At 35.4% G+C, this 11332-nt stretch overlaps 2 protein-coding genes across 2 annotated transcripts in view; both read left to right on the top strand.

The window, feature by feature from the left end:
* LOC138914670 (uncharacterized) overlaps positions 1-11332 on the top strand; it is a 184402-nt gene that overhangs the window by 130833 nt on the left and 42237 nt on the right. The gene's annotated exons all lie outside the window — the stretch shown is intronic.
* On the top strand, positions 9487-10887 carry LOC123002797 (uncharacterized). The gene is made up of 5 exons (XM_044393421.1): positions 9487-9557; positions 9614-9649; positions 10298-10316; positions 10479-10629; positions 10703-10887. The coding sequence occupies exons 4-5, from the start codon at positions 10485-10487 to the stop codon at positions 10885-10887; spliced, it is 330 nt and encodes a 109-aa protein (XP_044249356.1). The 5' UTR covers positions 9487-9557; positions 9614-9649; positions 10298-10316; positions 10479-10484.

Below are 11332 nucleotides of genomic sequence, written 5' to 3'. Positions count from 1 at the left end.
ACAAATCGCAAAAATGTTAATTTTCCTATTATTTCTCATTAATTTTGCGTTCGTTTCAATGGCAGCTATATGATATAGTAGTTCGATTTTGATAAAATTAAAATAGAAATTCGAAAATATTTGAAAAGAGTTATATCCTAGAGTAGAAGAGAATACAATAAAAACCAACGAAGCAATAATTTATTTCCAATTATATTCCCATTAATTTTCCGATCGTTCCTATCGCAGCTATATGATATAGTCGTCCGATTTTGAAAAAATTTTATTCGAAATTCAGAATTAGATAAAAAATGACATTTCCAAAAATAGGATGTTATAGGTTCAAAAACACACAAGATATAATTTTTTTTACATTTTTTTTCCCGATTGTTCCTATGAGAGCTATATGATATAGTTGTCCGATCCGGCTCGTTCCGACTTATATACTACCTGCAATAGAAAGAAGACTTTTGGGAAAGTTTTATCCCGATAGCTTGAAAACTGAGAGACTAGTTTGCGTAGAAACGGACGGACAGACGGACGGACAGACAGACATGGCTAGATCGACTCGTCTAGTGATGCTGATCAAGAATATATATACTTTATGGGGTCGGACCCTCTGCAAGGGTATAAAAATCAGATACTGCAAAGCAGTGCAAAACCAAAACTGAGAGGGTGCGGAAAAGCAGACACTGCAAGTAGAGGAAGACCATAACTGGGTACGTGTGGAAAATCTATAATGCGGGAAGTCGAAATACCAGTGGATTTTGTCCTGCATTCTTCTGCCAGAGATTGAGATAGAAACCTCATTTCCCCCTTACTTTTTGTGTCACCCCCGTGTATTTTGAAACCAGAGATGGAAGAAATGTAAGGGGTGAATGAGGTTTTGTCCCTTCCGCTTCTATGGAGAAACCTCTTGAAAATATGTTATTTTCCAGAGGAATTTTCCCGGTGGGTTCGCTTCAAATGACTCTCTCTGCTCACTACTCTCTCGCTCTGCTTTTGCTGACGTTCGTGAGTGCTGCGAAAAACAAAAACAACGTGCTGCCAAAGAGGCCCCCCGCAACCCCCGCAAACAAAAAAAATCAAATAAAATCAAGCGTGGGTAAAAAAAAAAAAATTATTAAATTAAATTATTTAAGTATGGCATAGCTCCATACTTTAAACCAAAAACGTATCCCATCGCATAATAGGTGCGAAAAATTAATTAAGTGCCCCAACTGGAAGTCGGTTGGGGCTCATCTTCTGGGTTTTCAAAGATTTCCACAAACAAAGCTTAAAATAAAAATATCAACTTGTTTGGTTGAAAACTGTGGGAATGGTTGATGTTTTAATCAAGCAATTTCGCATTTTTCGAGAGTCCTGGGAGTCCTTAGGAGCCGAATTTGAAAAAGTCCTTTCTTAGTGCACACCTCCTCTAACACACGATTCAGACCAAATTTTTTCCAGAATTTTAGTTCCTATGGTTTGGGCTGGGGGAACGTGACGCAAATCGACATTTACTCTTTTATAGTAATACTCAATTTGTAGTTAAATATCTTAACTTAAAAAAAAAAAAGAATTAGGCGGGGATCTAGGGTGTAACACTACTTTACGTCCAAGAATATCAAAAAAAAACTATTTTTTTTGACTTTTAAAAAATTAAAAAAATAGTAATTATGCACTTAAAATTAAAATTTTTTTTATGTTCTAAGAATTGGTTGCTCTTAAAATTTCAATCCTTACATATACAACTTAAGCCCTTAGGCGCTTTCAGAAAAATTTCAAAGATGTATAGAAATAATTTTTTTTCTTATTGGCTACAATTCTATTTTGAAAAATCAACTTTTAAAATCTTTAGTGAGAGAACCATTCATCACAGATCACTTCTTCTTTTTGATTTGTATAGAGAATACAATTGTTATACCCTTGTAGAGGGTATTATAATTTCAGTCAGATGTTTGCAACGCAGTGAAGGAGACGATTCCGACCACATAAAGAATATATATTCTTGATCAGCACCAATAGCCGAGTCTATCTAGCCATGTCCGTCTGTCCGTCTGTCCGTCTGTCTGTCTGTCCGTCTGTCCGTTTCTATGCGAACTAGTCTCTCAGTTTTAAAGCCATCGCGTTAAAACTTTCCCAAAAGTCTTCTTTCTATTGCAGGTAGTACATATGTCGGAGCGAGCCGGATCGGACCACTATATCGTAAGGCTCCCATAGGAATATTCAAACAAATATACGAAAATTCATTGTAACTTTGTAGGAAGTAGGCGTTTTGATTCTTGACTACTTAAAAACAAAATTTAAATAAATAGAAACGCTGAATCTGGAATCCCTGGAACTGCACCGAGTGAGCATTCTTTTATCTGCAAGGGTATATAAGCTTCGGCTGGCCGAAGGTAGCTTCCTTTCTTGTTTTTAAAGTAGCATTGCAACGTTTTGGAAAATCTTAAAAAAAAAAAACATTTTGGCAGGCTTTTTGTTCTAGACGCCCCACAGTGAGCCAAAACGGGTGAACTCTGAAAACTTCGGTCCCACTACAAAAGAATAATATTTTTCGACTAGTAAAACTCTTAGCCGAACCTAGCACTGTTCGTACTGAGTATTAGGCTTAAACTGCTAACTAGGCAATTTAACAATTTATCTGAGCGACAAACAATTACAGAGTGCTGTTAACGCACAGAATTGTGCTGCAAAGCGCAAAAAAGTGCCGTGCTTCCATTATCATCAGCTGTGATTTCGTTTCTTCTTCTTAGTTGGCTTTGGGAAATCAGCTGTAATTCTATCGAGCCGAAAACGGGGACTCCGAGTCCCTGTCAAAGTTAGCTCTCACATTAATGCTCGGAATGCCAAAATGCCTTAGCAGGGACTGTTCGAGAAATGTTAGCCGGCACTCGAGAAACCGGCCCTAAAGCAGTCAGTTTATCTGCTCTTTAAGTTTTCGGACAGATAACTATCAGGGACTATGACAGGGACTCGAGAAACCGGACCTTATAGGGTCTTCCTACAGAGATCCATCCACCATCCGTTGAACGTATGGTCTGTAAGGTTTTGCCTTTCCAAAAATTTCCCAGTTAGTCCGTCATCAAATTTTGAAGGACTTTGACGGGCTCTTTTATGCGATAGTTAGGTGATGTTTTAATGCAACACTGAATTCTTCCTTTTGACTGTGGAAAATGGAACGATGACTACGAGAACAAATCTAATCAATGGAAGGAAAAAATTAAATAATGCTTAAGATCATTGCATTCGCAAACAGGTTGTTATGTGTGGGCCAAAATGTAAGCTTTTCTGCGAACGAAAACATCAATGTTTGTAGCGAAGACGCAGAATATGGTCAGCACTTCGTAAATAATAACATATATTAATTTAAAGTGTACTATATCGAGTATATTACTATAAAGGAGTAGACGTCGATTTGCGTCATGTTCCCTCAGCCCAAACCATAAGAACTAAAATTCTGGACAAAATTTTTTCTGAATCGTGTGTTAGAGGAGGTGTGCACTGAGAAAGGACTTTTTCAAATTCGGCTCCTAAGGACTCCCAGGACTCTCGAAAAATGCGAAATTGCTTGATTAAATCATCAACCATTCCCACAGTTTTCAACCAAACAAGTTGATATTTTTATTTTAAGCTTTGTTTGTGGAAATCTTTGAAAACCCAGAAGATGAGCCCCAACCGACTTCCAGTTGGGACACTTAATTAATTTTTCGCACCGATTATGCGATCGGATACGTTTTTGGTTTAAAGTATGGAGCTATGCCATACAATCAATAAGGTATTTTTTTTTTTTTGACCCACGCACTATGTGTAAAAATCCCAGTTTGGTGCATAAACCTATTTATTTTCATAATTTATTTTTATGAATGAACCATACTAATCGATTCTTGACATCTTCATTTGAAGAAAACCGCTTTCCAAAAATTTTTGGTGGCAAATCTGTAGTTTTGCTACTGCAACAAAGTTGGCTGATAGAGAGACCTAGCAGTGTCGAAAAATCCAGAGAAAAATTTGCTTACTTTGCTTGTTAATTATGTGGTTTGAAAGAAGACTTTCATAAATCTGAAAATGGAAATTCCTTGCAAAAGTATTTGTTAATGTAAATAAGCTTAAATGTTTGCTTTTATGTGTCTTGTTGGCCACCTGTGAACTGTCTTATATGTGTATCTGTATAGGTTCGAGCTAGCGATTGTGTTTGTGTTTGTGGAGTAAAACTTCTTAATGGCACAGAGTTGCAAAGAAGTAAAACGATGGATTAACCACAAAAGTGTCCTTGTTGCCATACAATTAACCATTTTTGATCATTTTTGCTCCTTTTTGGTAATCTTGCGTTTATCAAGCCACATATGTGTTCATCTAGTTATTTTCAGACTAATTACTTTTGGTTCCCAATGAAGCTACATCATAATTGAAAAATACATTGTTCCTGTTGGCTCCTTAGCAGAAAAATCAGAAGCTAGACACAAACTTTGTTTGTAGCCAGGCGCTGTTTTCTGAATCGTCACTAATAAAGAAGTAAGAAAATTAATTTTAAAAAAATGCAAAACAATTCACAAAAGCTTGATGAGTGGCTTAAAAAGTAAGGACATAAGGTATCTTTGGGTCAAAAAAGCATTGTAGAAGAAAATATTTTTATTTAATTTTTAAACGCTTTCCACAAATTAGGATTTTTAAATTTAGGGATAAACTTCCGTTTAGCTCCTACGCCCAATTTTGTTCAAACTTGTCATAATGACGTGTTTTTGGGTCCTGATTACGGAAAAAATAGTCAAAGTTGGCGCAAAAACCCGGATCTTGAAACATAACGGTAAAAATCGTAAAATATTCGGTTTTTTTTCTGTTTTTTTTGGAAAATATAAGGAAAATAAAAAATGTTTCAGACAAAAAGAGAAGATAATTATAAAACGGATCTTTTGTGTACTAATCATTTTCTTCGTAAACATAAAGGTTTTCGAAAAAAATGTAAAATAAGTATTTTAATTAGGTGGTGAACATTTAAAAATACTGCAATATCCCGCCATAAAAATGGCGTCAGATAGTTTTCGATTAGCCGATAACAGGATTTTACCTTCTAATCTAGCGATGGACCTATTTTGACTTTTTATACGATGTATCGTGTTTATGTTCCGCGAAGAAAGGAAATGGAACGGATGACCTGAATGGAAGCTGGATAAGCCTTTAAAGAAATTAGTAAGTTACGGGCGAGAAAAGCGCCGCAGACAACAATTTTTTTAATCAAAAATCGCCGCGATTTTTGTTTAAAAAAATTTTTGCCTGCGACTTTTTAAATGATTTATATGTATTTTTTGTTATTACATTTTATTTCCGTTTTATAATTTGTATTTTATTTTGTTTTCTAAAACGCACAACATCATCATAATACTACTTACTTACTTACTTACTATTACACTCTATCTGTTTAATTTAAATTATTTAATGTTAAACGTAACTATTTTTCTTTGTTTATTTTGTACTAGCTGTACCCGGCGCGACTTCGTTCGCTTAAAATTAGTTTTGATTACGGTTGTCAAGACTTTCCATTTCCACACCACCCCTGAGGTCCAATTAGACCAATTCCACTGAAACTTTCTGGTTTAATAATGTTAATTAATAGATTACTTTAAAACCTCTGTGTAAAGAACATTTTTAGAAGATCCTTTAGGAGCCAGAATAATAAGGCTACTGGCGGAGCTAACTCTAGAGCATGCGACATAAAATTGTCTTCTCTAAGATCTAGTCCAGCCAGCTTTAAAGTCTGCCCCTGCGATTTACTTATAGTTATTGCAAACTAAACTTTTAGAGGGAATTGTAACCTTTTAAACTAAAACGGCAGACTGGATGGTATTAATGGGATCCTGGGTAGAAACACTGTTTCCCCCTTCGCGCATCCCGTAAATACTGTTGCTTCAATTACATTCTTATGAAGACCTTTTATCTGCAATCGTGTCCCATTGCATAACTTTGGGGGACTTAAATATTGCAATAACATTACGTGTGCTCCAATCCTAAGAGACAGATTATACTGAAAAATTCCTGGAGGATTCAAAGAATTTAAAAATTCAAAAGGGTAATGAACAGCATTGTCAGCATCAGGAACAGAGTCGACCGATTTATAGGAGACTTCTAAACCATCAAATGAGTTTAGCAATATATTATTAATAGTGGTTGCTCTTTCATTTTTCGTTGTCAAAATGGCGCGCTCAGATAGCCAATCTAAGCTGTTACTTGATATGTTAGAAATGTCAGGAAATATTTTGGATGTAAGGTCTTGAACGTTTTTGACTACATTTCCTAAGCGTTATAACTATTTTTCCATCAGCTGTTTCGTGAGCGCTAGTTTTTTTTATCTGTGGCCAGCTCTTGCACCTCGTGGCACAACAGAAAGGGTTTGGCGAAAGTCTCCAGCTAGCAGGACTGTAATACCACCCATCAACACAGTATTCTCATTAATATCTTGAAGGGTTCTATTTATGGCTTCAAGCCCACCTTTATGTGACATGGTGCAGTCATCCCAAACAATTAACTTACAATCTTTAAACACCGAAGCCATATTGCATTGCTTTAAAATAGAGCAATTAGGTGTTTCTAAATTAACTAAATCCAAAGGAAGTTTAATATGTATAATAATAAAAATAGGCCTCTTCTAATTGCCTACTTCTCACTCCCAAAAATCGAATTGTGGCAAAGGAGAGCAAGTGTATTTTTTGCATACGCCTCTTCTAATACTTGCGATATTAATTTGTTAAATCGTCGATGAAAATAAATATCATCTTTTTAGATTCCTTAAAAACATATATTAAATTCAGATTGCTTAAACAAATATAATAAATGAATGTGAAGCAAGTAAAAGTGGTGAACTTGTATATTTTTTTTATCAGTTGCAATGTTATCAATGCAATTTTAATTTGCGCACAACTTGTTTGTAAATTGTAATTTGTGGTTTTGAATGAAACGAAAACATTTGTAGGTATACACAAAAGTAGCGAAGTAACTTTTTATTTTCTGCTTCCACATTTGATTGATAATTATTAAAATTAAACTCGTCAAATTTTGCATTAGCTGAAAGGAAATGAATAATTTTATTTGTATTTGAGCACATTATCGACTTTCAAGTAGAAACATAAACACACATTGTGTGTATGTATTGTATTGTACATGTATTGTACAAATCAAAACATATCCAAATATACATACGTATTTGGGCTAAAGTTCGAATCTTAAGATATTTAACTTGGAAACATTTTGGCTTTGTTTACAGAATTTGCAGTAATTTTTTATCTTCTTCCATGGTGGAAATTAAATAAGGCTCTTACTTCTGCTACAAAATGAAAAATATTTTTTTTTAAATAAAACCTAAGCATTTGAACCACAGGACTGACTATTGATCGAAAATCATATTGATCGGAACAGCAGTTAAAGTTTTTAAAATTCAAAACAAATTTTAACTAAAATTGCCCTTTTCCCCTCCCCCTTCCCCACAGCACCCCTCCCCATCGACAGTTTTCTTTACTGCTGCTCTCTCGGCCGTCGCTCTCTTGCCATCCGCTCTCTGGGTTTCGCTCTCTCGGCGGGCTCCCACGAAATGCAACGCAATAACTTATGAAAACTAAATAAATTCGGTAAAAATACTTTTAAAAAAATGTTAAAAACTTAAAAAATTAAACTTAAGCATTTGGGACATGGAATAACCATTTACCAAAAAATCATCTTGATCGGAGCAGCGGTTTAGATTTTTTAAAGCGAAAAGTTTATTTTAAATGTAGCCCCCAAATTATGGGGCATATCGAAATTTCTTTTAGATTTCTAATTAGGCCCTTTCAAGACCTAAAATTCTGCAAAATCAAAATTTCGAAATTCCAACCACTTTAGAAGCTAAGCTTAAGTAAATCTAATGATTTTTTGCTCTAAATATGGATATTGGAGCTGTTTGGGGCCACTGGGGGGACATGTCGGGCCTTAGTGGGCGCCTACGCCCCCAATGGAATACTGTGAAAAAATTTGGCTGCTCTAGCTCTTATGGTTTAGGCTGTGGTCGTATCCCCCTAAAAATCGGTCTTTCATTTTATAATCTTTAGAGATTCCTCTTTATTAATTTTGTATTACCTTTTAAGTTTTGTAAAATACCCTATTATTAATTTTTCCAAAGTGACCGATGTAATAATTTATAAGACCTAGTCTTGTCGCATCGGGATAAATCAAATAAATAAATTAAATTAAATTAAATTTTTTATTTAACTACGAGAACAGAAATGCTCTTCTTAAAATTTAATCAAAAATCGCCGCTATATTTGTTTACAAAATTTTTTGCCTGCGACTTTTTAAATGATTTATATGTATTCTTTGTTATTACATTTTATTTCCGTTTTATAATTTGTATTTTATTTTGTTTTCTAAATTTTATATTTAACTACGAGAACAGAAATGCTCTTCTTAAAAAATTTTATGCCATTCTCGTGCTTATGTAGTATCATCGCTAATACATCGGGAGACATCGATATAAATTTTGACACACCGATATAACATGAAGCTTTCGTGCGATATATCGGGCAAAATGACGCAAGTGTGCTTCAACGGTTTTTTATTTTCAAATATTGTAAAAAATGATCCTATTTAGCGTTTTTAACGAAAACTATTAGCTTAACAGAAAAAATGTATAAAACATAAAATACTAATTTATTTAAAAGCTTTCATTTCTCCTAGCTAGCTTTTTGATTAAGTTAATATATACGAAGATATTTAATAAAAACAGTTTTTACCGTTATTTTCCATGATCCCGTTATTTGCGCCAACTTTGACTATTTTTCCCGTAATCAGGACCGAAAAACACGTCGATGTGGAAAGTTTGAACAAAATTGGGCGTAGGAGCTAAACGGAAGTTGACCCATTTGCTTAATTTCCAAAAATGCACAAAAAAAATTTCAATATAATATCTTTTAAACTTGAGTTTTTGAACCAAAAACGGGTTTTTTGCCCACAGTGCCACGGTTGATTTTATATTATTTTTTTTGTTAGATATCGTGGATTGCGGGGGTGTTTTTGGTAGCACGTTGTTTTTGTTTTTTGTATGCTTCGGCAGTTCGCAGCACTCACGAGCGTCAACAGAAGCAGAGCGAGAGAGTTGTGAGCAGAGAGTGAGTCATTTGAAGCGAAAGAGCCCCAGTCGGAAGTTTGGGAGTGGTCGGCGTTTCGGAATGCTTCCGGAACGCATCTTTGTCCACAGAAAAAATGCGATACAATGTTGGACAGCATCCAGAATGCATTCTAAATGCATTCCCAAGTCATCACTCCCCTAAAGGTTCTTTTGGAAGGCAAAATGGGAGCGATCCGTGCAATCGTAGCTTCTCGTACGTCGCAGCCGAACCCTTGCCGAAACCCGAACGCTGGCCGATCGTTCGTTTTTTTTTTCAATCGGTGCAATCATAGCTTCCATCGGAATGCATCCGGAATGCATCCATTGGCATGGAAAATATGAAATGATAATCTTAAACGGTGGTCTTGAAAAACAAATGAAAAGAACAAAAGAGACATTGCAAGAACGCGCGCGGTTTTTTCGTTTCTTATGCATTTCTTCTCACTTGCTTTTTGGAATCTGACCAGTTAAGTGTTATTGATTTTTCGGTTAAACAATTTTAATCGTTTTATTTGTTTATAGTTCTTTAAATCAAACATTTGTGCTTTTCTGTGCCAAGTAAGTATAGTGCGGTGATAAGTGGAAATAAAAAATAATAACTCTACAAAAAAATATACCTCTAAAGAGGTAAAATAACTAACTAAATAAAAGTGTATTTATTTTTGTAAACAAACAAAATCAATTGTGTGTGTGTGTCTAATAAACAAAGCGGTTAAAATAATTCTTATTCGGCCACTGCATCGCGTTGTTTACGGTTTTTGCCTATGCACAGTGTTTGTACATACTGTGAACCCAACAGTGAACGGACACCCATTTTTTTCTTATAATAATACTGCCCTAAAATCATACAAAAAAAGTGAAACACAAATTTTTGGATCGTTTTTAATATTTAGTGTTATCCATTAATAGCCTCCATATTTAAAACACAACTCACAACAATCATAAAAATAAAATAAACAATCAATTAAAATCAGTTATGAGTTGTGTTTTAAATATGCAGGCTTTTTGTTTTTGTTAAAATATTTAGAGCTGTCAGTGGAAGCTTAAAATAAAGCAGTTTTATGATAGAAAAAAATGGGTGTCCGTTCACTGTTGGGTTCACTGTACCTGCTGTGTGCCGAATAAGAATTGTTCACAACATTATACTAACTAATTATTGTTTTTATTTTTTGCATGACCTCTTGGACGGATTTTTGACAACGGAAGAACAACAACATCAAAACCTGTAAGTATTAAATTTAATTGTAATTTCTGTGTAACAAAAGTGCCGTTTTGTTTTCATTTCTTGGTTTCATGTGTTCCCTTTTTGTTTTCGTTTCTGTTAAGGTGGACCTAAGTCCTTTTTTTATTTAACTCTAATTTTAAAACGTGCGTATTTTTTTTTCAGATTTCGATGTTTAAAGCCTATATTGGGGACTCGCTTTCCAAAAACCTCAGCCGCATTATCAGCCCAGAGCTGATAATGCAGATGAATTATGCGGGCTGTAGACAAAAGGAAGGGTTCTCCACATTTGCTGCGTTGAACGCAGTAATGTACGGTAAGTGTTAATCATTATTGATGTTAATTTTGCGATTTCGTCTAACAACATTTTAAAACGCTATATTTTGCAGAATCTCAAAAGAGGGAAGGCTATAGGCATGAAGATTTTATAAAGGATATTCGAGCCGCCTTTACCCGACAAAAAAACCGGGTCTATAAGGACGCTAGCAAAAGAAAGGCGACGACGAGCAAAGACAAAGGACCGGACAAGGACAACGATTTGGACATCGATATTGAGGATGAGGAAATCGAGTAGAAATATTTTTTTTCAGAAGCACTCTAAAAGATGCGTTCCAGAACGCATTTTTTTGAACGCAACCAAAAGCACCATTAAAGATGCGTTCCAGCACGCATTTTTTGAACGCAACCAGAAGCACTCCAAAAGATGCGATCCGGAACGCATCTTTTGGAACGCATCCACAAGCATTCCAAAAAATGCGTTCTGGATCGCATCTTTTGGAAGGGAAAAATGGAAACCAATCCCGAGCGTTTCCGAAGTTTCCAGCCAAGCTCGATGCGTGAAAAGGGAGCGCTCCAGGAGGCTCCAGGAGCGATGAATCGGAATGCATCTTTTTTGTCCCGCTTTGCTGTAAAAAGAAAGTGAGAAGTGCATCGATTCGGCATGCATGCATCGGTGCTTCGGATGCTATCCATCATCCCTTCTGGATGCGTTCCACTTCCGACTGGGAGCGGCAGCCAAT

This window comes from Drosophila takahashii, chromosome 2L (genome assembly GCF_030179915.1).
Source record: "Drosophila takahashii strain IR98-3 E-12201 chromosome 2L, DtakHiC1v2, whole genome shotgun sequence".
In the NCBI taxonomy this organism is placed as follows: domain Eukaryota; kingdom Metazoa; phylum Arthropoda; class Insecta; order Diptera; family Drosophilidae; genus Drosophila; species Drosophila takahashii.
The sequence above is the reverse complement of the archived record's forward strand: the minus strand, read 5'-3'. Positions and strand labels throughout refer to the sequence as shown.